Source organism: Pelophylax lessonae, assembly GCF_965119305.1.
Source record: "Pelophylax lessonae genome assembly, chromosome: 2".
NCBI classification, from domain to species: Eukaryota; Metazoa; Chordata; class Amphibia; order Anura; family Ranidae; genus Pelophylax; species Pelophylax lessonae.
In genome coordinates this window covers 350,675,257-350,700,857 of record NC_138769.1, presented here as the reverse complement: position 1 = coordinate 350,700,857, position 25,601 = coordinate 350,675,257, and the positions used below count along the sequence as shown (strand labels likewise).

At 43.2% G+C, this 25,601-nt stretch overlaps 1 protein-coding gene across 1 annotated transcript in view; it reads right to left on the bottom strand.

Annotated features, from left to right (window-relative positions):
* The window catches only part of UTP11 (UTP11 small subunit processome component), a 28,168-nt gene extending 12,037 nt beyond the window's left edge, over window positions 1–16,131 (bottom strand). Inside the window, exons 1-7 of the mRNA XM_082244392.1 lie at window positions 15,977–16,131; window positions 10,633–10,694; window positions 7,836–7,938; window positions 6,235–6,348; window positions 4,873–4,966; window positions 4,650–4,780; window positions 3,653–3,763 (exon numbers count right to left, since the gene is read on the bottom strand). Coding sequence (XP_082100518.1) covers window positions 3,653–3,763; window positions 4,650–4,780; window positions 4,873–4,966; window positions 6,235–6,348; window positions 7,836–7,938; window positions 10,633–10,694; window positions 15,977–16,039 — 678 coding nt within the window. The 5' untranslated portion in view covers window positions 16,040–16,131. The remainder of the gene's footprint in view (window positions 1–3,652; window positions 3,764–4,649; window positions 4,781–4,872; window positions 4,967–6,234; window positions 6,349–7,835; window positions 7,939–10,632; window positions 10,695–15,976) is intronic.
* Window positions 16,132–25,601: the final 9,470 nt, after the last annotated feature.

Sequence of the window (25,601 nt, the reverse complement as noted above, 5' to 3'; positions counted from 1 at the left end):
GGGTTCCTTAACAGGAAATGGTGGAACACAATCCTTAAGACCAAAAGCCTGAATGATCATCTGTTTGAGCCACCTTGAAATGGTGGAACAAGAAAGCTGGTCCCTCTTTACAGAGACGATATGGGATGAAAAAGCGTCTAATGGAAGCAGTGGCTGTGAGACACGAATAGCATGAACTACATCCAGGCATTGGCGGTAAATCTTTTTCTGATTAGTTGGAGCCAGAAAAAGGGCCAGAAGCAGATGTTCTGGTTGATGTGAAAGGCTAAAGCAACCTCATAAAAAGGAAGAAGGCTCTCAATACCACTTTTGCCCCCTGAAAAGGAAAAGGAGTTTTTTTTTTTTTTTTTTGTCTTTTTTTACAGGACAGAGCTGTCAGCTCAGACACATGGGGCGATGGCAACAGGGAACACAATCTTGTGATTGAGAGTTGAAAGGGAAATATCTCCATTAGGTTTAAAGAGTGTTTTTTGAAGCAGAGAGAGAACCAAATTCAGTCACAGGCTGGCCTACAGAGGAAACCACAAGAGATATCCTGTACAGTCGATTTATTTATTGAGTGGGAAGTCAGCAATCTCTAGAACAGGACCACCCCTTGAAGGTACCCAGGATAAAATGCATTAAGGCCAGGATTCATCCCTCAGAGAACTTTCTAAAATAAAAGCTTTTTTCCTTGAACCAAGCAACGTATGCCTTCCAAGTGTGATTGTAGATCTTGTGGGAGGAAGACTCTCTAGCTTTTACCATCGTAAAAACGTGTCCATGAAGGCAGATGGTAAACCAGTCCCTGGGACAGAAGATCAGAATGACCGGAAAAGCCCACAGAGCATCTGCCAGGAGTCTGATCACATGATAGTACTACAGCCGACTGGGCCAGTCTGGAACCTCAAGAAAAATCTGTCCAGTTGCAGTTGAGCCTGAACGCTAGGAGGTCCACATCCCATGTCCCCACCTGGGATACAGGTCATGGAACACCTTTGGATGTAGGGGCCATTCCCCTGGGTTCATGCACTGTTGGCTAAGGATGTCCATCTGCCAATTGTCTATACCTGTAATGTAAACAGCAGACAGGACTTGAAGTAGTTTTGTCCAGGACAAAATCTTTTCTACCTTTCTTACCACGGACAGACTTCAGGTTCTTTCCCAATGGCTGATATACACCACTGGTGTGGCAATGTTGGACTGAATCCTGATTGAATGGCCATCCAGTCAGTGTGCAACATTGCATGTAAAACCAAACTGCACTAAGTTCCAGAGGGTTAGTTAGGTGTCTAGGATTCCTCCCCATTCAAAAAAGCTGGCTTCCATATGAGGATGTTGCAAGAGAAAAAAAAAGGGCTTACCTAACTCCAGAACAGGAATCCTGAGTCTTCAGTGCCAGGCAAATCAGTCCCACGATGACAGGATGTCGAGGTTTAGGGGTCTGGAGTAACCCTGAGCAAACAGGACTGCTTCAAAGGAGGCTATAATCAGTCCCAGGACTCCCATGCAGAGCGGAAGAGTCATGGGAATCCTGGGATGAAAAGGGAGTCCGGGAGAATTTCTCCAGTGTCTAGGATAAGACCCAGATACTTCAAATGATGAGTCGATTCCATCAGTGATTTCTGAAAGCTGAACTCCAGGATACGAAAAAAGCTCCTATGCAGTAGAGAAGAGCAGAGCTCATAGCGCTGCAATAGATGCGAGGACATCACGGACAGTCCACCACCAGAGCATGGGGGACTACAGGAGAATTTTGGCTGTTGGGAAGTGGAGGATCAGGCAAGTAAAACTGTTTTTAGCAGCCCTTTAAACCAAAATTAGCATTTGACCTTTGGGCCGCCCTACTACAAGGGAGCATTTTTCCTCTCCCTGAAGGTGGGCTTGAAGGTTAAGGACCCAGCCAAAACTTTTTTACTTGTGCTAACTGTTCTTTCAATATCGCAAAAAAGAGATGTCCTGGGAGTGAAGCAGGGCAAGCAACAGTCGAGGCAAAAAAAAAAAAAAAATCGGCCAAATGATAGGGCCACGAATTGAAAGTGCTGGGGACCCAAAGCAAAACAAAGGAACCACTGATAAAAAAGGGGACATAGAGGTACACATCCTCAATGTCCACAGAGAACATGACAGACCTGTTGGATTTTATATGGAGTTTCTGGGCCTGGAAAAAAACATAGTCTTGAAAGCAGTTATAGGGCAGTTGGCCCCTTGTGGTTTGGAAAAACCAGAACCGGTTGGAGTAAAATCCATATAACCATTCTTCCAAAAAGATACTTGGGTAATGATTCATTGCTTCCGAAAACCTGCAAGGGCTTCATAGAGATCTTCTATGTATCTGGTAACACAGGTATTTTGGAAGACATAAATGAAAAGGGGGCTGAAAACAGAATTCTAGCTGGTAGCGCCCTGTAAACAACCTCTCTCTACCAAGCATCTGATATGCTGGCTGTCCAAATGTCTGCAAAGCCTTACACAAGTCCCCCCTCAAAAGGCATGGTTAAGGCGTTGTTAAATGGGATATGGGATAGGGTACACAGCAAGGGCAGCGCACATTTTAACAAAGTCCTCAAACAGGTATAGGACTAATAGCCTGCATTGGATGGATTGTCCTTTTAAAAATAAAAACCAGGATAGAAAAGGTTGTATTGCAAGGTCTTGAGAGATCCTAAACAAGCCTAGGCTGAGAACAGCACTGGTAAAAGCAGCAGACTTACCCTCGAGTTTTACAGTGGAGTTAAAACCAAAGCCAAAAATGCAATATATTGCCGCTTACCAACCATTAGATGTAGTGGCTGCATTCGTTTTTTTTTTTGCCTTTTTTCCGCCTCTGTTTTCACCTGGCGATTTGGCCAGCAACACACCTCCTGTACTGAAATGCCCCAACTCTGGATGAAGGCACACACCATGCGGCACAACGCAGAGGTATGAAGCCAACCACAATTCCATAATGGGGTGTAACATTACATTACCTAGAGCTGCAGGATTAATCGTTAAAAAATCTTGATCTCCATTTTTTTAGCAGAGACCCTAGAGAATAAAATGGTGACGTTGCAATCTTTTATGTCACACTGTATTTGCACAGAAGTCTTTCAAATGCAGTTTTTTGGGAAAAAACATACTTTGATGATTAAAAAAAAAAAACTAAACAGTAAAGTTAGCCCAATTTTTTAAGTAATGTAAAAGATGATGTTATGCCAAGAATCATGAGAGAATCGTGATCTTTATTCTTAGCAAAAAAAAATTGTGATTCTCATTTTATCCAGAATCATGCAGCTCTATTACCCGATTTAAGTAGAATGTCATCCAAATTTTTCCCCCAAAAAATTTAGGGGAAACAAAGCAGCGCAAAAATCCCATAATAGTCTCTACATCACTCCATTATGCCAGCAGGGTTGAGAGGGCAAGTGATACAAATATTGAAGCATGCTTGCAAATTTTTTGTCACCCTGATAAAAAAAAAAAAATATCCCATAAGTAATATCTGGAGAATATAAGACTGTGGTGTATTGTCACAGAGCTGTAATAAAGGACTGCTCCATTCCACAAAAAACAGATTTCAGCTTTAAAAAAGTGTCTTAAGATGTCGCAAAGGTTATCAAATAAGTTTTCATTGTATAATGCATGTTTCATGACTACTGTAATAGGTATAAGAACTGCAATGTTATTTCCTTACCAGCAGATCTTTCCGGCTTTGTATTTTCTGAGAAATCACAAACATTTTTTTTTCTCGTTCTATTCTTTGATTAAGGAGGGAGTACTGTTGCTGCCTCTGTTTAGCCAGCTTCTGTTTTTCAAAAGAAAAAGTAAGTTATTTATCACCAGTTACATAATTAGTAAAGGCTGACACAATTTAGATAACAAAAAACAACAGTACAGGAAATATATTGGACATTGGACAATTTTTGTATTTGTAAGCATTCTATATAAAAGGAGACTGCAACTTGTTCCACTGCTCTATGATTCTGCATCAAGTACTGAAAGTAGCAGAGCATGCTCTACCATCAAAATTTTACACTTAGCACATAACATGGTTGCTTCTCAGTAGCCTTCCCACAGCACAAAGCTAATTTTCCCATATAGTAACAGCGCTGGCTAGCTAGCCACTTTTCACATCAGCAGTATACATTCATTTACTCCTCCGAGGTCGATCAGTCAGAATTTGTGCATTAACCTCTCACTTGGCTGGCTGGCTACATTGATGAAGTTAAAAACTGTCAAAATGTAAAAATGTTTTTAAAAAGCCCAGTCTGTAAAGAAAAGGGCTTACCTGTCCTGCACCGCTCTGTTGCAGAGCTTTATATGCTGAAATGTTTTTGCCTATTCACCCACTGCCCGGGTTAGTTCCCTCAGCCAATTTCTATTTCACAACTGTGTCCTGTAGGGACTATAAATCCCCTGGACATAAGGATTCCAGGAAACCTTTGAGACCTCTATTGCTGACCTCTCTTAAGTCAAACCTTATATTGATCCCAAGTCACTCAACTGTACAAAGTTATTTGAAATCAGTAGCCCAAAGCACTGAAGCCAGAGATCTGGTATTGCAAGAAGGTCAGTAAATGTAGTCTTTTTATAGCATGTAAGCAATTACTGCCCAATATTTTTACATGCAAGCAAATTAAGCCTCTCTGTCAATACATTTTTTTTTTTTTTTAAGTGGCAAACATTCTTACTTTTAATTGTTTGGAGTTTTCAAGTCCCTTCACTGTCTCATTGCGTAAAGTTTCAAGCGTTGGTCTGTTATAAACTCTGTTCACCAATTCAGGGGCTGTCTTTAGTTGAGCTGCCAAGTCAAAGTTTCGCACTAAAATACCAACAGAAGCCAGTTACCGATTAGCACAACAGAAATGGTCCTAAAACACAAGCCAATAAGTAACCACATAAAAAGTATCTTGCCTGCTTTCTTGGTGTCCATAAAGAATGTATGTTTGTTTAAAGGTTTTCCTTCAGTGTCCAGCAGATGGAGCTCAGACTTCAGACGCTCAATTTTCTGCAAACACAAAAATTTGCCTTGTGTTTACTTTGCTAAAGCACTATAAAGGATGTGGTGATTCAATATCGTCCCTTCTACTTCTTTAACAGTTGTCACCCTATAACAAGAAATGCCCGAGCAAGAACCTTCATGGCAGGCATTAACTATTTTATTGAATATTGCACATTAAACAAGAATGAACATTTTTAAATTGCATTACACATTAATGTTTGGTCTGTTTAGACTTCTATTTTCTAAACAAGAAAATCCCTAGGCAAACTATCTGCATCCACGGCCTCTCATCCCTCCCTGTACGCATGTAACCTCTCAGATGTGCAGTTACAATCAATCTGTACAAACTGCTGCCTGTGGCTGTTCACAAACACGTGACTCAGAGGTGCAAAAATAATGCTCCTTCTTCTACAGCCATACGCTACCATATTAATAAGGTCTAAAACGCCAATACATACAAATTACACACTGCTGTAATGCATAGTACATGTGTTGGTGCACCAACATGGTAAGGGCCCCTTAACACCAGCAGGCACGCATTATTGTGCACAAAATCAAAGGCGTTGTTGTGCATTGTACACATGCACTGCATTGTTACAACACATGACAGTGCTTTTTTTTTTTTCATTTTTTAAAATATTTAACATATGCATGACAGCACGTTGCCATGCTGTGTAACACACTGTTTTCTGATAAAGTGTATGCCTTCATAATTTTAAAACACACGAATGTAAGCACCATGCAACACATGGTGTTACCACACCACATAGGTGTAAAGCAAGCCTCTAATTTTTTTGAGCTAGTTGCTTATTTACAGTTGTGTACCTTCGATTTCTGTCATTTTGCAAAAAAGAAAAATGTTACATTTACAAATGTTTATTACTCAATACAGTTTTATCTTTTGTAAGTTATGTTGGGTTTGTGCGTACTAATGTAAAAAAAAAAAAAATAATAATAATAATTTGATAAAACATTTGCGCAACTATGATGAAATCTACAAAATCAGGAGCATGTGTTTTTATTCTATTGGTCCTGTGCTTTCAGAAAATGTATGGTCCTGGGAGGTAGTGTTAGATGCAGTAGCAAGCTGAAATGGACTTTACATAAGTGATTAAACAGTTAAAACTAAACCCCCCCCCCCCCCCAACACTTTTCAAACAGTTACAGCAACTGCTTTTTTTCCCTTTTGGGATAAAGGTTTTATATAAATAAAAAGCTGACTATTGTAAGCACCCCATCAGTGTGAAGGCAGGTTTAAACCATAGAAGACTCACCTTGGCTTCTGCTACCCTTTTCATCTCAACATACTTAATGTCCTGCGTCCTCATGATTTTAAGCTGTTCATCAGTGACTTCTTCGGACTTCGGTTTTATCACATGGACCCCATCCTTAGAAGAGGAGAACAATGAGATTTCAAAATCTGTCCTGACATGTTTTGAACATTCAAACCTCTCTGTACATCCATATCTGAGGGCACGTCCAAAAAAAAACTTTCAATAAATAAATCAAAATGCTGAATTACATACTAGAGTGCTTCTAAAGGCTGAATGTTTTTACCTTCATGCATAGAAGGTAAAGAACCTTCTGTGTGCAGCAGCCCCCCCAAAATCCTTACCTGAGCCCCCTTTGATCCAGTGAGGTTAACAATAGCCTTGGTTGTATGGAGATTCTCCTTCCTTATTGGCTCCCACTGCTGTCAGCCAGTGTCAAAGAGGAGAGAGCGAGGGGGGTCTTATGGACAGAGTAGCAGCTTCCCAAGGGCAATCGGCTTTCTATGGGGCACTGCTTGGGTGGAGGAGCCAAGAGTGCCAGCGAGGGACCCCAAAGTAGGAGGATCAGAGCTGCTCTGTGCAAAACCACTGCACAGAGAAGGAAAGTATGAACATGTTTGTTATTAATAAAAAAAATGAAGCTTTAGTACCTCTAAAGTGAGTTAAGAAAAATCTAAATTGACAAAGACTTTTTAGTTTAGCAATTTTTCAGTGAACTTTCTTAAATACGTTTTATTTATAAAGGTTAAATAGTTTTCAAGATGATAAAATCTAATAAAAATAGGTTAGTTTATGTTAAATAATCATACCATTATATTTCAGTGTAAATTGTATGCAATTTTTACAACATGCATGTTTAGCAGATTGGAAAATGCAGCTCCTCAATGACGTGCAGCTCCTTATGGAGTAAGGTTAGCCATACACATTAGGATCTCCGCTGTTCAGCCCTGCAGGGTTAAAATTGGACTTGAATTAAACATAGCTATTTTAAAAGAACATAACCCAGTTCGTTCCTAAACTTTAAAAGGAAAGCATTAGCTTCTTTACTTAAACCGAACTGAGGTCATAGTATGTAGTCAGTTCAGCTGCTGCACTTAAAAGTTGTAAAGTCAGGAAGGTTTTTTTATCTTAATGCATTCTATGCATTATTATAAAAAGCCTTCTGTGTGTAGCAGCCCACCCACCCCCCCCCCCCCAGCACCCCTAATACTGACCTGTGCCCCTTCGCTATCCAGCTATGTCCACAAGTCCTTCGGCCGTCCTGGGACTCTCCCTCCTGATTGGCTGAGATACAGCCGTGGCGCCATTGCCTCCCGTGGCTGTCAAAGTCAGTGAGCCAATCAGGAGAGAGGTGCCGCTCCAGGTCTGAATGGGCACATGGAGCTGCAGCTCGGGTGCCCCCATAGCAAGCTGCTTGCTGTGAGGGCACTCGATAGGAGGGAGGGGCCAGAAGCAGGAATGAGGGATCTGAGAAGTGGAGGATCGGGGCTGCTCTGTGCAAAACCAACTGCACAGAGGAGGGAAGTATAACAAGTTTGTTATTTAAAAAAAGGAGACTTTACATTCCTCCGTACATTGGCGTTATGTTAAACCATCACATTTACCTTCAATTGTGTGGATGTCATTTTAAAGTAGAATTCATCTGGATTCTTCTCGAGGGCTTTCTTGCGCAAGGCATTTAGTGTGTTTCTTTTCTTCTTAAAATCCCTGAAAACAGTGACATAAATGTATAAAAATAAGATAACAGACCCACAAAGGCTAGATGCTGCAGTGGTGCCAACTACAGACAGGTAAGAAAAACTGCACCCTACAGCTGCTTCCATCAGAACAATAATCAACTTCTTTGCTGCAGACATCTTAAAATGTGTGGTTACAACATAACAGGGAATCCAATTTCAACATGTTATAAGGGCGATTGAGTTTCACCGTCTAAGCAGCCAAGTGCAATAGCCCTGGGGTTTGAAAACCATGTTGTACTATCTCTTCTTTGCCTGGGATTGCAAGGAAGGATCAGAGAAGCTCTGATTGGCCAGTGACCACGCTGACCAGTTGGAACTGCTGTGATCCATACTAGGTCCCAAAGGGAAAGAAGAGTAAGAACAGCATGGTTTTTAAACCTCATGAATGAAGGAATTGGTTGCACACCACCAGGAATTTGATAAAGAAGTTCTTTTATTCGTGCATATACAGGTACAAAATACAGCAGAATGGATATGGTAGACACGTGTCACACAAATTCACGCGCTTGTTCACTACTGATAGTGCATGAATAAAAGAACCTTCTTTATCGAATTCCTGGTGGTGTGCGACCAATTCCTTCATTCACTCCATTTGCGGTGGTGAGCCTCGGCTCAGCACCCACCACGGAACGTGGACACAGACCCACCTGAGCGGTGTTGTTCTCCATTATATTTAAAACCTCATGACTGCTGCGTGGATGGTGAAACTATATCACCCACTAAGGCAAGTGCAGAGGTGGTGTTTGTGCAGCATGTTAGTTCACCCTTTCATTTTTTTCTGAAGAGGTAAACTAACCATTTAAAGTACAAGAAAGATAAGGCATGCTTGTGTATACAGTCCCCAAACACTTTATAAAGCATGACAGAATGTCATTAAAATGAGCCCAAAAAACTGTTGCAGGTATGAGGTATCTGCACATACATGCAGCAGCCTTCTAAAACCAAACGGCAGGTCAGTTCTGACAGGCAGCACTCAAAACACAAATAAGTAATGTTGGAGCCATTGTGTAACTTGTCCCCCTTCCACCACACACACTTCTGCTATGAAAGACAGCCAATAGTAATAGGCAGAAGAAAGGCAGGAGCGGGAAGCTTCAACAGAAAGTGCAAAAACTTTGCAGAACAGAGAACAACCTGGAATTCATTTACGCCTGGAAGGTTTGTAAATTTAAATAAAACCGATTATCCACAGGGAACTATATTTTGTACATTGGATTAGCTTGAGAAAAGGTCACTAGAACATGTCGTAAACTGGAAACAGTTAAGCCCCGTACACACGTAGCGATTGTCGGCCGTAAATATTCGGCCGCCGAACGATCGGCCGATTGTCGGCTTGTTAGTATGATGCTTCCGACAACCGACAGCGACTTTTCGGCCGAACAGAATCTGTTGTGCAGGCATTAAAATTTTTGTTGGCCAACACCAGAACGGCCGATTGTTCGACAGTCAGTACAGAATTCAGCCGACAAACAGCCGATTAGCAAGACTGGGCATGCTCAGAAAAGAAAAAACACACGGAAAGTTAACCATCACATGACATCACTTCTGCAATCGGCTGTTGTTGGCCAACAATCATGTGCAGTCTTTTGCAGTTTTCAGCCGACAGGACAGCACCGGACAAAAGACGACCGATCGTTCGGCCGACATTCGGGACGTGTGTACGGGGCTTTAATGGTGCAAATTATATAATCTCATCAATAGAAGATCCTGGTCGGGAAGCTGCATAGATAGCAGACAGGTAAACAGTTATTCATGATAACTTGAAGCCGTTTTAACAAATAACAGTAAAAGTTCAGATTTGGAGTGATACCAGTTATTGGCCTATTAAAAAGATTGTAGTACAAGCTTTCGAGGCACTATAACCTCCTCTTCAGGCAATGTGCTATGGTTTTGCCTAAAGGAGATGTCAGCATCCCTTGAAAGCTTGCACTACAATTTTTTAGTTATACAGTAAAATGGTATCACCCTAAATCCAAACTTCTACTTTTGATGGATAATACAGTTTAACACTTTTTGCTGCTACGATGGCAAATAACTAACTATAGCAAAATGTTGCTGGCTGGAGAAATCCACAAAATTTTAATTTGTAATTTATGCAAGTTAGTCATGTTTGTCAGCAATTGGGCAAAATGAATATATAAAAGTTGAGAAAATAAGGGGAAACACCTCTAACATTATTGGATGTAATAAAATTCCAGAACAAAAAGGTGTTAATGAAACTGATAATTTACTTAGGACTGTGTAGCACCAGTAATTTTGCAACAAAGTTTTACTGCACATACAAGCCTCTCTGATTATTGTCCTCAACTAATTGAGACTGTTTACAAAGTTTCTGCTAGAGTTGGCTACAATCCCATGCAGCTGCAAAACACTGGTGTGCCATGGTCACTAGGCATGGTATAGAAAACTAGGATAAACTGGCAATTCTGTAGCTGAGGTTTGCAAAAGTAAATCACTGAACTATGAATTGTCAGAACCATGGCAACACAGACAGTTCATTTTTTAAACATAGTTTCATTTGTGAGTAATTCTGTAAGTGCTTTAAACCACTCTGTATGACAGGCTTCCATTTTATGTTTCCCCACCTGAAAAATACCAACATTTTTTTAAAATAAAAATTTCCTTACTGCAGAATTACTACTAGCCAAAACATCGTACTTACTCAGCACGGAGCTTGTAATCTTTCTTCTTCTCCAAAATCCCCAAATTTCTGCGGAAGCCAGGCTAAAATAATTATAAACAAAGATTAAAGAAGACCCTATTTAAAACAGAGAGAATAACAATGGAGCATGGAAGTGATTATTTCACTAAAATGTGGGCCATAGTGTGCCACAGGGTGTTCTTTGCATAGTACTGCACAACATTCCTTGATAGAAGAAGCAAGCCACATGATGAAGTATAGGCTACACATTCACATGGGAGTTACATCCCCAGCCCCCATGAGAACATATGGATGCCAGGAATGAGCAGAGACTGTACACTTCAGGGCACATCATTATAAAGTGTACTGTAAAATTGTCAGGGAAAGAAGAGCTTTATTTGGTATAAGAAACTTTGCACAACTCTTCTGCCAAAAAACCCTACCTCTTAGTCATTTTTTTGGTTTAATTCTACCTTAAGTACTTTAAACCACTGGTATAGAACAAGATCAGGAGTTCAAAATCACTTGCTGCATGCTTAATTTGGATTTGTCTTCGGAAGCAAGAAAAAGCAAGACAACAAAGGGGTCAGCAGAGGAGTCAGCAGAGGGTACATCACAAACAAAAGCTTTCCCATCGCACTTACCAGCCAGCCTGCAAAACAACCAAATTGTCCTGTCTAACAGTTCACATTAACCACTTTCCCCAAATGTACATACCTCTGCGTCCTTGGGGGTCGGTGGTAATATCAGGATGATGCCTGCAACTACAGGCATCATCCTGGTATTTTTTGCAGCCAGCAATTCTCTTTTTGGCAGAAGTTCTGTGTTGGGCTACATGGGGGGCCAGAGGAGAGATTTGGGGTCTAAATAGACCCCAAATCTTTCCATAAAGAGGACCTGTCACGGCCCATGCTGTCACAAGGGATGTTGTGCATCCTTTGTGATAGCAAATAAATGATTACAAAAAAAAAAAACACACATTTTTTTTTTTTTTTTAGAAAATAAATTAAAAAAAAAAAAAATAAGATTTAAAAGCGCCCCCTCCCACCATGCTTAGACGCAAATGCGAACGCATACATTACTCCTGTGCACATATGTAAACAGTGATTGCACCACACATGTGAGGTATTGTCATAAACGTCCAAGCTAGAGCAAAAATTCCAGTGCCACTCTAAACTGGTAACCCGTAAAGGCGTACAAAGTGTTGCCTATGGAGAATGTTAACCACCGTAGTTTGGACCCATACCATGGGCAGATGAAATTTTAAAGCGTGACATGTTCGGTATCTATTTACCCAATGTAACATCATCCTTCACAATTCTACAAAAAAAAAAAAAAGTGGGTCAACATTACAGTTTTGTTTTTTTTAATTCATGAATTTCCTTTGTTTTTTCCAAAAAAAAAAATTGCATTTGAAAAACTGCTGCGCAAATACCGTGTGACATAAAAAAATTGCAACACATATAATTTTATTCTATAGGGTCTCTGCAAAAAAATATATAATGTTTGGGGGTTCTAAGTAATTTTCTAGCAAAAAAATAATTTTTTTACATGTAGGAGCGAAGTATCAGAATAAGTTTGGGAAGGAGGTGGTTAAAAACAGAGGGTTTTGTTTGCACACATGCAAATATTTGCATAAGCCATAGAGTTCAATTCAAGGCTCCTCTATGTACTGCAGTCTTAACTCAATATACAATAGCTTCCTCCAGGCAAACCTGCCCTTAATCTATCTATCGCTATATGTGCTCCAACTTAGGAGACTCCAAAAATGTTAGTTTTGTTTGTGATGCGAGTTGCCCTTCCATGTGCACCTTACTGCAAAGGCTAGTTATAGGTTAAGGGGGGGGGGGGGGCTGTTGCTATCTTTTTTGTAGTCTCCGTAAACATATAACTAGCTACAATGTTATTAATTGTATAACCCAATGCCAGCTAAAGCCCCTTACACAAGGGGGGGGGGGGGGGGTCCGTCGGAGTCCGCCCACTCCACTCGGTAGGGGATTTTTCTGCTGATCCCTGCTGAGCAGGCGAATGGCAAAGTGCTTATGCAAAGTGGACACAGACACTCTCCTCCATGGAAGGTCGGATGTAAACAGACCACCTGTCCATTTACACCCGGCTGCCATGCGATCCGCCAGATGGATGTAAAACGGATCCCTATCCGTCTGTTTTTAGCAGGTAGGATTGGAAGTCAGCGGGTGTCATTGGACACCCACCACTCTTTAGAGGAGACTGGGGGGGGTCCAATCGAGTCTGCCCGAAAAAAAGGACAGGCAAACCTAAATCGGGCCGCTAGTCTAAAAGTGGCTTTTCATAATAGAATAAGTAGAGCCATGCACATTTAAAAATGAAAAAAAAAAAAAAAAAAATCATCTTTTGCTGCTATACTCACCCAAGCTTAAGCACTGTCCCCAGCAGCTCAATGTTTTAGCCCAGCGTTTCTTCCAGGTAGAATAATGCCCAGCATCATAAAACCTACAGTATCTCACAAAAGTGAGTACATCCATCACATTTTAATATACCTTTTCATGTGATAACACTGAAGAAATGACATTTTGCTACAATGTAAAGTAGTGAGTGTACAGCTTGTATAACAGTGTAAATTTGCTGTCCCCTCAAAATAACTCAACACACAACCATTAATATCTAAACCACTGGCAACAAAAGTGAGTACAGACCTAAGTGAAAATGTCCAAATTGGGCCCAAAGTGTCAATATTTTGTGTGGCCACCATCATTTTCCAGCACTGCCTTAACCCTCTTGGACATGGAGTTCACCAGAGCTTCACATGTTGGCACTGGAGTCCTCTTCCACTCCTCCATGATGACATCACGGCGCTGGTGGAAGTTAGAGACCTTGTGCTCCTCCACCTTCCGTTTCCGTTTGAGGATGCCCCACAGATTCTCAATAGGGTTTAGGTCTGGAGACATGCTTAGCCAGTCCATCACCTTTACCCTCAGCTTCTTTAGCAGGGCAGTAGTTGTCTTGGGAGGTGTGTTTGGGGTCGTTACGTTGGAATACTGCCCTGTGCCAGTCTCCAAAAAGGAGGGGATCATGTTCTGCTTCAGTATGTCTAAGTACATGTTGGCATTTATAGTTCCCTCAATGAACTGTAGCTCCCCAGTGCCGTTGTAATGTTAAAAAACCCTACCTCGTGAAAATTCCCTACCCTCGTCACTTCCTGTGCACGTATGTCATGGAACAGCTGAGCAGCTTACCACTGTGCATGCTCACAGCTCCGGAGGGTAGCACCTACGTCATTGAACAGCTGAGCAGCTTACCAGTGCACATGCTCACAGCTCCGGAGGGTAGGGAATTTTCACAGGGTAGAGTTTTGTAATGTTACACCGCATCAGCTGTTGCCGCGGGTACATTAAATCATCTCCGCTCCAACCCCTGTGACTTCCCTGATCTTGGCTCCTAAATGTAAAAGTGGTGGGTGTATGAAAATATAAATCACGGAGATCTCGGCTCCGCGAGTTATATTTTCATAGACCCGCTGCCGCTTTTACATTAAGGAGCCGAGATCAGGGAAGTCACAGGGGTAGGAGCGGAGATGATTTCATGTACCCGCGGCAACAGCTGATGCGGTGTAACGTTAAAAAACCCTACCCCGTGAAAATTCCCTACCCTCCGGAGCTGTGAGCATGCGCAGTGGTAAGCTGCTCAGCTGTTCAATGACGTAGGTTCCCCCGGAAGTGACGAGGGTAGGGAATTTTCAAGGGTAGGGTTTTTTCAGGGAACACCGGCAGCACTCATGCAGCCCCAGACCATGACACTCCCACCACCACGCTTGACTGTAGGCAAGAGACACTTGTCTTTATAATACTCACCTGGTTGCAGTCACACATGCTTAACACCATGTGAACCAAATACTTTTATTTTGGTCTCATCAGACCACAGGAAATGGTTCCAGTAATCCATGTCCTTAGTCTGCTTGTCTTCAGCAAACTGTTTGAGGTCTTTCTTGTGCATCTTTAGAAGAGGCTTCCTTCTGGGATGACAGCCATGCAGACCAATTTGATGCAGTGTATGGTCTGAGCACTGACAGGCTGACCCCCCACCTCGTCAACCTCTGCAGCAATACTGGCAGCTCATACATCCATTTCCCAAAGAGAACCTCTGGATATGACGCTGAGCATGTGCACTCAACTTCCTTGGTGGACCATAGCGAGGCCTGTTCTGAATAGAATCTGTCCTGTTAAACTGCTGTATGGTCTTAGCCACCGTGCTGCAGCTCAGTTTCAGGGTCTTGGCAATCTTCTTATAGCCTAGACCATCTTTATGTAGAGCAACAATTCATTTATTCCAAATCCTCAGAGAGTTCTTGCCATGAGGTGCCATGTTGAACTTCCAGTGACCAGTATGAGAGAGTGAGAGCGATAACACCAAATTTAACACACCTGAGACCTTGTAACACTAAGGAGTCACGTGACACTGGGGAGGGAAAATTGCTAATTGGGCCCAATTTGGACATTTTCACTTGTACTCACTTTTGTTGCCAGTGGTTTAGACATTAATGGCTGTGTGTTGAGTTATTTTGAGGAGGCTGCAAATTTACACTGTTATACAAGCTGTACACTCACTAATTTACATTATATCAAATTGTCATTTCTTCAGTGTTGTCACATGAAAAGGTATATTAAAATATTTACAAAAATGTGAGGGGTGTACTTACTTTTGTGAGATACTGTACTTCCTGTGAGGCTCAGAAAACAGGACTAACATCATCAATCCTACCTGCACAATGCAGTAACACACATTAAGTATGTCAGGGTGCTATAATGCCATTGATTGTGAATGACACCCCAACGCACATTCATGATGTAAGAGACAACAGAGAAGTTGCACTGCTCCAGGTAAACCATGAAGATCCCTCGTTGCTATTAAAAAGAACCAGATTCTGCGGCTGGTAAACGCTGGGTGCCTGCCAAGGTGCGCGACCAGGAAACATACAAGGAAGGAAGAGTAGTGGCACAGCCAGCATAACATCTTCATACTTTATACGTTCACAATGTATCTGCGCTGAACCAACAAGACTTGTGGTGTACTAATAATAATAATATAGGTCTCATCAGTTCGTTGTGGTGCATTCACTCTCATTTAAATTAAACACAAAGGTGTAAATGAGCCCTAAGTCTGCCTCATTCTCTGCAACCTCAAGGACTGCCCCCTGCAAAAGAAAGGACCCCCAAATATTACATGAACTTTATTACAATGAGGGTTGGAAAGGGACTGGACTTTCAGGAAACAGTACTGGCTAATTAAGGTTACTAACAAGAAACAGCGAGTGTTGATCTGCTAGCAGGCAATAGAAATAGAACAGCTTCCCTCTTTTTCTCCATCAGAACCCACTCCTTAGTCTTACCTGAGATCTCTCTTTATGGTCCTTTTGCCGGGACTTCAACGCTTTCCTGAAAGCTGCAGACATTTTGCTCTTCTGTGTTCCCTGTTCATACAGTCACCAACCAGCATGCATGAAGCACAGCCTCACTTCTTCCAATACTTCCGTCGCAGCGCGTGACGTCAGTACCGCTGATCTGCGTTCCACAGCCTGAGCCTGTGACTGCTGCGTGTAGGGGGCGGTGTTTCCGAATAGGCACAGTTCTGTGTGTATTGATGCTCTGTGTTGTGGGCGAGCAGTAGGCAGCGGATACTTGAGCAAGTACAAAGAATAAAAGGATTGTCAAAATGAAAAAAGACGTTTATTTTCATATTAAAATGTGCAGAGCAGTCAAAGAGAGACAGTCATTGGTGTATTTTGGTTATGTGGTGCCAATAGGGCACCCTGCCCCCCTCCCATTTAAAGTTGTCCCACCACAGCTGCTTTAAAATCGAGCATGTCCGTGCAACAGCCACAAACAATGTCAATTTTACTATCCATAGGCAACGCTTTACCCACTTGCCTACTGGGCACCTATACCCCACCTCCTGACCAGGCCAGCTTTCAGCTCCCTCACACTTTGAATGACAATTGCGTGGTCATACAATGCTGTACTTAAATTACATTTTTATATTTTTTTTTACACAAATAAAGATTTCCTTTGGTGTTATTTAATCACCACCGGATTTTTTATCTTTTGCTAAACAAACAAAAAAAGACAGAAAAAAAAAAAAAATTCATAATTTGTTTTAAATATTTGCAAACAGGTAATTTTTCTCCTTCATTGATGCATGCTGATGAGGCTGCACTGATGGGTACTGACAGGTGGTACTTAAGGGCAATAATAGGCGGCACTGAGAGGTGGCACTGGTAGGTGACACGGATGATGAGTCACTGATTGGCAGCACTGATAGGTGGCACTGGTGGGCACTGATGAGGCTGCACTGATAGGCAGCACTGAAGGGCACTAATAGACAGCAATGAAGCAAACTGAGAGGAGGCACTGATAGGCATCACTGGTAGGTAGCACTGATAGTTGACACTGATGATGAGGCACTGAAAGGCACAGATTGGCACCACTGATGGGCACTCAAAGTGGAACTGGTAGGCATTGATTATCAGTACTGGTGGGCACTGGCAGGTGGCACTGGTGGGCACTGATTAGCAGTACTGATGGGCACTGGTTAACAACACTGGTGGACAAATATTGGGACCAATGTCCCTTTTACAGATGCCGGTTATCGACTTTATTCTTTACTCCTTACGCTAAAAAAGCTTCTGTTTACATCGTGTGAGTAGCTGTCATTGGCTGACCGTGATTGGCCCTTTACCACAATCTGTGATCAACTGGCCTGCAGTCATCATCCCAGTAAAGGTACCGCCCCCCTAAAAAGTGCCGCCCAAAGCAAAAATCTTGTTTACTTTGTGTAGATATGCCCCTGGACACAGTACTTTACAAATCATGGTGCAATCTATAGAAAATTATCTGAAATTAAACACCTGTAGGCTAACTACAGCTTCTGCAAAGCTTGGCCAAAAAAAAAAAGCAGCATACTGTAAGTTAGTGTGATTGTGTGGAACTGCTTGTATTATTTCTCCACAAATCCTCACATGCATAGTAAACCTTCCCACATCCACAAATCCACACATCCATAGTAAGCCTTCCCACATCCACAAATCCACACATCCATAGTAAGCTTTCCCACGTCCACAAATCCACACATCCATAGTAAGCTTTCCCACGTCCTAAAATCCACACATCCATAGTAAGCCTTACAACGTCCACAAATCCACACATCCATAGTAAGCCTTCCCACGTCCACAAATCCACACATCCATAGTAAGCTTTCCCACGTCCTAAAATCCACACATCCATAGTAAGCCTTCCCACATTCCACAAATACACACATCCATAGTAAGCCTTCCCACGTCCAAAAATCCACACATCCATAGTAAGCCTTCCCACATTCCACAAATACACACATCCACAGTAAGCCTTCCCACGTCCAAAAATCCACACATCCATAGTAAGCCTTCCCACATTCCACAAATACACACATCCATAGTAAGCCTTCCCACGTTCCACAAATCCACACATCCATAGTAAGCCTTCCCACGTCCACCAATTCACACATCCATAGTAAGCCTTCCCACGTCCACAAATCCACACATCCATAGTAAGCCTTCCCACGTCCACAAATCCACACATCCATAGTAAGCCTTCCCATGTTCCACAAATCCACACATCCATAGTAAGCCTTCCCATGTTCCACAAATCCACACATCCATAGTAAGCCTTCCCACGTCCACAAATCCACACATCCATAGTAAGCCTTCCCACGTCCACAAATCCACACATCCATAGTAAGCCTTCCCACGTCCACAAATACACACATCCATAGTAAGCCTTCCCACGTCCAAAAATCCACACATCCATAGTAAGCCTTCCCACATTCCACAAATACACACATCCATAGTAAGCCTTCCCACGTTCCACAAATCCACACATCCATAGTAAGCCTTCCCACGTCCACCAATTCACACATCCATAGTAAGCCTTCCCACGTCCACAAATCCACACATCCATAGTAAGCCTTCCCACGTCCACAAATCCACACATCCATAGTAAGCCTTCCCATGTTCCACAAATCCACACATCCATAGTAAGCCTTCCCATGTTCCACAAATCCACACATCCATAGTAAGCCTTCCCACGTCCACAAATCCACACATCCATAGTAAGCCTTCCCACGTCCACAAATCCACACATCCATAGTAAGCCTTCCCACGTCCACAAATACACACATCCATAGTAAGCCTTCCCACGTCCACAAATCCACACATCCATAGTAAGCCTTCCCACGTCCACCAATTCACACATCCATAGTAAGCCTTCCCACGTCCACAAATCCACACATCCATAGTAAGCCTTCCCACGTCCACAAATCCACACATCCATAGTAAGCCTTCCCATGTTCCACAAATCCACACATCCATAGTAAGCCTTCCCATGTTCCACAAATCCACACATCCATAGTAAGCCTTCCCACGTCCACAAATCCACACATCCATAGTAAGCCTTCCCACGTCCACAAATCCACACATCCATAGTAAGCCTTCCCACGTCCACAAATCCACACATCCATAGTAAGCCTTCCCACGTCCACAAATCCACACATCCATAGTAAGCCTTCCAACGTCCACAAATCCACACATCCATAGTAAGCCTTCCCACGTCCACAAATCCACACATCCATAGTAAGCCTTCCCACGTCCACAAATCCACACATCCATAGTAAGCTTTCCCACGTCCACAAATCCACACATCCATAGTAAGCTTTCCCACGTCCACAAATCCACACATCCATAGTAAGCTTTCCCACGTCCACAAATCCACACATCCATAGTAAGCCTTCCCTTGTCCACAAATCCACACATCCATAGTAAGCCTTCCCTTGTCCACAGATCCACACATCCATAGTAAGCCTTCCCTTGTCCACAAATCCACACATCCATAGTAAGCCTTCCCTTGTCCACAAATCCACACATCCATAGTAAGCTTTCCCACATCCACAAATTCACTCATCCATAGTAAGCCTTCCCACATCCACAAATCCACACATCCATAGTAAGCCTTCCCTTGTCCACAAATCCACACATCCATAGTAAGCCTTCCCTTGTCCACAAATCCACACATACATAGTAAGCTTTCCCACATCCACCAATTTACACATCCATAGTAAGCCTTCCCTTGTCCACAAATCCATAGTAAGCCTTCCCTTGTCCACAAATCAACACATGCACAGTGAGCCCCGCCCTCATCCACAAATCCACACATGCGCAGGGTACCCTCCTTTGTCAACAAATCCCAACATGCACAGTGCGCCCTCCCTTGTCCACAAATCAAACACCAGCACAGTGCGCCCTTCCTCGTTCACAAATCCCAACATGCAGAATGAGCCCTCTCTCATCCACAAATCTACACATGTACAGTAAGCCCTCCCATGTCCACAAATCCCAACATGCACAGCACGCCCTCCCTCGTCCACAAATCAACACCAGCACATTGCACCTTTGTTTTCAAATCCCCTCATGCAAAGTTAGCCCCCTCCCATCCACAAATCCCAACATGCAAAGTGAGCCCTCCCTCGTCCACAAATCCCAACATTCACAGTGCCCTCTCCTTCATCCACAAATCTTCATGCCCCCAGTGAGCCCTTATTGATTCACACTTTCATAGTGTGCCTTCCCTCGTCCACAAATCCACCCATATCCAGTGCACCCTTCCACAAATTCACACATCCACAGTGCACCTTCCCTCATCTGAAAATCAACACAGGACTAGTGCATTCTCCCTCGCCCACAAATGCATACATGCACAGTGAGTCCTCCCTCCATCACAAATTCACATATATACAATGCACCCTCCCTCATCCACAAATTTAAACATGCATAATGAGCCCTCCTTCATCCATAAATTAACACCTTCCCAGTGAGCCCTCCCTCATCCACAGATTCTAACATGCACAGTGCGCCCTCCCTCATGCACAAATCTACACATGCACGGTAAGCCCTCCCTCGTCCACAAATCCTAACATGCCAAGTGAGCCCTCCCTCGTCCACAAATTCTAACATTCCAAGTGAGCCCTCCCTTGCCCACAAATCCCAACATTCACAGTGTGCTCTCCCTCGTCCACAAATCCCAGCATGCACAGTGTGCTCTCCCTCGTCCACAAATCCCAACATGCACAGTCTGCTCTCCCTCATCCGATAATCTTCACACGCCCAGCGAGCCCTTATTCATCTACAAATTCACACATCCATAGTGCGCCCTCCCTCGTCCATAAATCCACCCATGCCCAGTACACCCTCCCACAAATCCGCACGTCCACAGTGCACTTTCCTTCATTTGCAAATCAGCACATGCATAGCGCCCCCTCCCTCACCCACAAATCTACACATGCCCAGTGAGCCCTCCCTCGTCCACAAATCTGTATGTGCACAGTTCACCCTCCCTCATCCACCAATCCACATGTGTGCAGTGAGTCCTCCTTCCTCCACAAATCCACATTAATACATTGCACCCTCCCTCATTCACAAATCCACACATACACATTGCACCCTCCCTCATCCACAAACTCGCACATGTACAGTGAGGCCTCCCTCATCCACAAATTCCAACATGCACATTAAGCCCTCCCTCTTCCACAAATCCACACATCCATAGTTAAGGCCTGTACACACGATACGAAATTCTGAAGGGAAATTTCGCCCGACAAACGATCTGCCGATTTTCGGATTGTTAGTATGGTGCTTTCAACTCAACAGCCGATTACAAATTTTCGGACGACAAAAACTGGATGTGCAGGCTACAAAATTTTTATCGTAAGTCAACACAACGTCCGATTTTCATTTAAAGTGGAGTTCCACCCTAAATTTATACTTACCTCCCTCTTCTCGCTCCGGGTCACCTGAAAAACAAATGGATAATCGCAATTTTTTTTACTTACCTTGTAGAGAAAATATACTTACCTTACTTCCTTCTTCCTCCCCTCGGCGGCCACGGCGATTCGTCACTTCCTGGCGTTTGCAATGATTCCTGGGAGCTGAACGTCATAGCTCCCAGGAATCAATGCGCCTGCACCGGCCCCGACATCAGTTCCGGGGTGCGCGCGTCATTCCCTTCTAAACAGCTTCTGGGCATGCCCAGAAGCTGTGGAGGGATGACGCGCGCGCACCGGAAGTGACGGTGGGGCCGGTGCAGTGCATCGTTTGACCGAGGAAGAAGGAAGAGGACGCAGAAGAGGATCGCGCTGGCTTCAAGCTGCCCACACCTGAGATGGCAGCGCTGGAGAATACTTTTTCAAGGTAAGTATTTCTCCTAAAAGGTAAGTGCAACCCGGGACAGATCAGAGGCTAGCCATTGTGGAATGTACTAGCCCTGACTGTCCCAGGGGTATTTTTATTAAAAAAAGTATCCCCTGGGTGGAACTCCGCTTTAATTAGTGCAGTTTTTGTCCGAAAAAATCGTAAGAGCAAGACTAGGCATGCTCAGAAACGAAAGAACACATACAAAACAATTCAACACATGACATCACTTCTGAAGTAGTATTCTGTCGTGCGGGAATTTTCGTATGAAAGTAACCTCTTTACTTTCCATATGAGACTAGCATGCAACAAAAAACAGACGACGGATCGTTTGATAATCTGATCGTGTGCACGGGGCTTTAGTCTTCCCTTGTCCACAAATCCTCACATGTCCAGTGAGCCCAGGACTTGGTAAGACACTCCCAGCTGTTACCATTTACCCCCCACCATTACAGGAGAAAGCTCTCAAATGCTGAGCTCCTGCATCAGGAGAGGGAGAGCACTTGAGAGTGTTTGAATCAGCAAAAGAGTTTGCTTCTCTGATGGTGGAGGTGAACACTGGGAGTGTCTTAGCAATGTCAAAGCAATAGTGCAGAATAGGATGATGACATCTCTTGGAGTTTTTTATGCAGGCTTCGGGAATTACGTACAGTAAATGACCTACACATACATTATAGCAAGGGTATCATTAACCACTTGCCGACCGCCGCACGCCGATCTACGTTGGCGGTCAGCCCCTCACAGGCAAAGTGAGGTAGGGCTACGTCACTAGCTTGTGAGGGTCTAGGGAGCGAGCGCGCGCCGCCGGAGGCACGCTCCCGCTCCCGCGTGGTCACGGACCCCCCCGCGCGTGTGACCGGCGGACCCGATGTCCGCCGGCCACTCTGCGATCGGCGGGGGAAAGGGAGAAAGTCAGGCAGCTTGTGTAAACAAGCTGCCTGTCATTCTCCCCTCTGTATGAGAGCTGATCATATGGATCTACTATGTAGATCCATTGATCACTCTGCATACAGCTGAAGCCACAGCCAATCACAGTTAGAATCACGCCCCTAGGGACACACACAGCCCCTCCCTCTCAAATAAAGTTAACCCCTTCACTACCAGTGTATTTTTACAGTAACAGTGCATATATATAGCACTGATTACTGTAGAAATGTCACTGGTAACCCCAAAAGTGTCAAAAATGTCAGTCAAGGGTCCGATCTGTCCGCCGCAATGTCGCAGTACCGCAAAAAAAATCGCAGATCGCCGCCATTACGCGTTAAAAAAAAAAACAACAAAAATGACAAAAATCTTTCCCTTAGTCAGTAAACGCAATAACTTTTGCGCAAACCAATTAAAATACGCTTTTTGCGATTTTTTTTTACCAAACATAGGTAGCATAAAACAAATTGGCCGAAAATTTTAAAAAATTTTGATTTTTACATTTTTTTTGGGGGGAATTTCATATAAAAAAAAGGGAAAAATATTGCTATTTTTGCAAAATTGACGCTCTTTTTTTGTTTATAGCGCGTGATCAAAAAATCGCACAGGTGATCAAATACCGCCAAAAGAAAGCTCTGTTTGTGGAAAAAAAAGGACGCCAAATTCGTTTAGGTACAGCGTCGCACGACCGCGCAATTGTCCGTTAAAGTCACGCAGTGCCGAATCGCAAAATACCCCCTGGTCGTTTAGCAGCCAAATCCTCCGGGGCTTAAGTGGTTATTTAACTTTGGTCAAAGCTGCTCAGCTTGTTTTTATCTAGAGGCACCTCTTATCTGTATAGGCAGTCTTTTTAAAGGTAAACTAAGGAGTAACAGGTGCCTTCAGGGATATCAACCTGGGAGGACAGTTTATAGCATGGATATGCAACCTTTTGAGCCTAGTGTGCCAAAAAATGTTTGTAAGAAATTGTGAATGCCAGATATATAAAACAAAAGTATTACTTCACACTCTTAACCATGAAAAGATATGTAGCTGGGATTAGACTACCATAATATATATATATATATTCATGCTTACTGTTATTGTTAATGTTGTCAGAGTGTCCCTTTAAGAGGAAGATCGGCTTTTCACAGGAAGTTGAAGAACTGGATTGTGGGAGATATAGTTCGATACTGGATGCAGACTGTTATCTGGATTGCAGAAGGAAGCAATGGGAAAATGAAGGCCCATAGGAGAGCCTATAAACCTATCTGCTTCACAGTGCGCGCTCTCTCTTGCTTCCAGGACCCAGTGAGTGCAGACCAGCCTGAGTGGTGCTTACAGACTTTGTTGGTAATTGAGGCCTAGTACATGCGGCCTAGCCCGAGTTGGGAGCTCATCTTCAGCGGTGCAGATGCTGGTGACTACACGGTGGTGGCTGATCCAGTGAAGCTGAACAGGAAGCGAGCGGAGGCCAAATAGACTGACTGGCGCAGCAGAGCATTGATCACTCCCTGATGCAGGAGCGTGGGAGGGTGCATCGCCTGTGTTACAGGATCATCACATATGGACATCAGAGAACAGAAGGGTGCCTGTGTGAAATCCTAATCGCAAGTATAATCTTTATTCATCAACACATTGACTGCAGACAGTATTGCAAATATCACTTCTTTGGAATTACAAATATCACATTGGACAGTAATAAGAGCTTCAACTGCCGGTGAAGACTTAGCATGGCCTTGCTAGGAGAAGGAGTTTAATATTTGCTTTGGTTTAAAGGGGACAGGTTCAAGTTACTTTAAATTGCTATTAGTTAGAACCAATTATATCCTTGGTATATTTCTAAGGCCTTTTTCTAGGCCATAGTCATAGCATTGCCATAAGTATTAAGAGTCATTGCTCAAGATTCTGTTCAATTGTGTTATCAATGATCTTTGATACTCCCTATTGATTATTCACATTCATTCATGTGTCATTCTGTTGGATCTCACTGTGTTTTGTGGGGTTTAACCGACTGATATTGCTGTACTCATTAATCATAAAGTTATACATGTTCATCTTTAAGTTACATCTGTTTATCTTTTCAGTAAAAAAAACAAAACGTTATTTCAATTGTGTCAGTGTGTTCTTGGAAAATATACTTACCATGTCAGAACCTAGAGTGTCAGGTGGGTTGGATTGTTTGCAGGGTCAGGTGAGTGCTGAGGAACACCCGTTAACCAGTAGCCCTCAAGGGGGCAGTGCTACAGATATATATAGTAAAGTAAATTGTAACTAGAATAATAGTACCGGAATAATAGTAATGCATGAACAATAACAATAACCCCAGCATTGATGTCAGTGACTTCAGTAATAACCCCCAGCATTGGTGTCAATGTCTTTAAATTTACCTGCAGCATTGGTGTAAGTGACTGCAAAAATAACCCATGGGATTGGTGTCAGTGGCTGCAGTTATAACCCTCAACATTGGTGTCAGTGTGAATCTTGCTTGTGGGAAGCCGGCTGTGACTTTCTGTGTCTTCACAATCGGCTCCCCACTGCTCATGCACAAGCCGCACTGCACTTTCAGAATGGACCCACAGCCTCCAGGAACGTGTGACGTGTTCCAGGAGGTTGCGGGCAGGAAGCGGGGGGGTTGGACTTCTGCATTGCTGGCCTAAGCAAGCAAAGCGTAAGTCAGAGCGGGTACCTGTGAAAAAGGTACACACTTCCAGAAAAAAAAAACATCCAAAAGTGATAGGGAATGGTAAGCAGAGGAGAAAAAGCAGAACTTTCATTTTTAGGCGAGCAGAGGAGGAAAAGCAGAACTTTCTTTTTTAGGTGAAGTTGTCCTTTACCT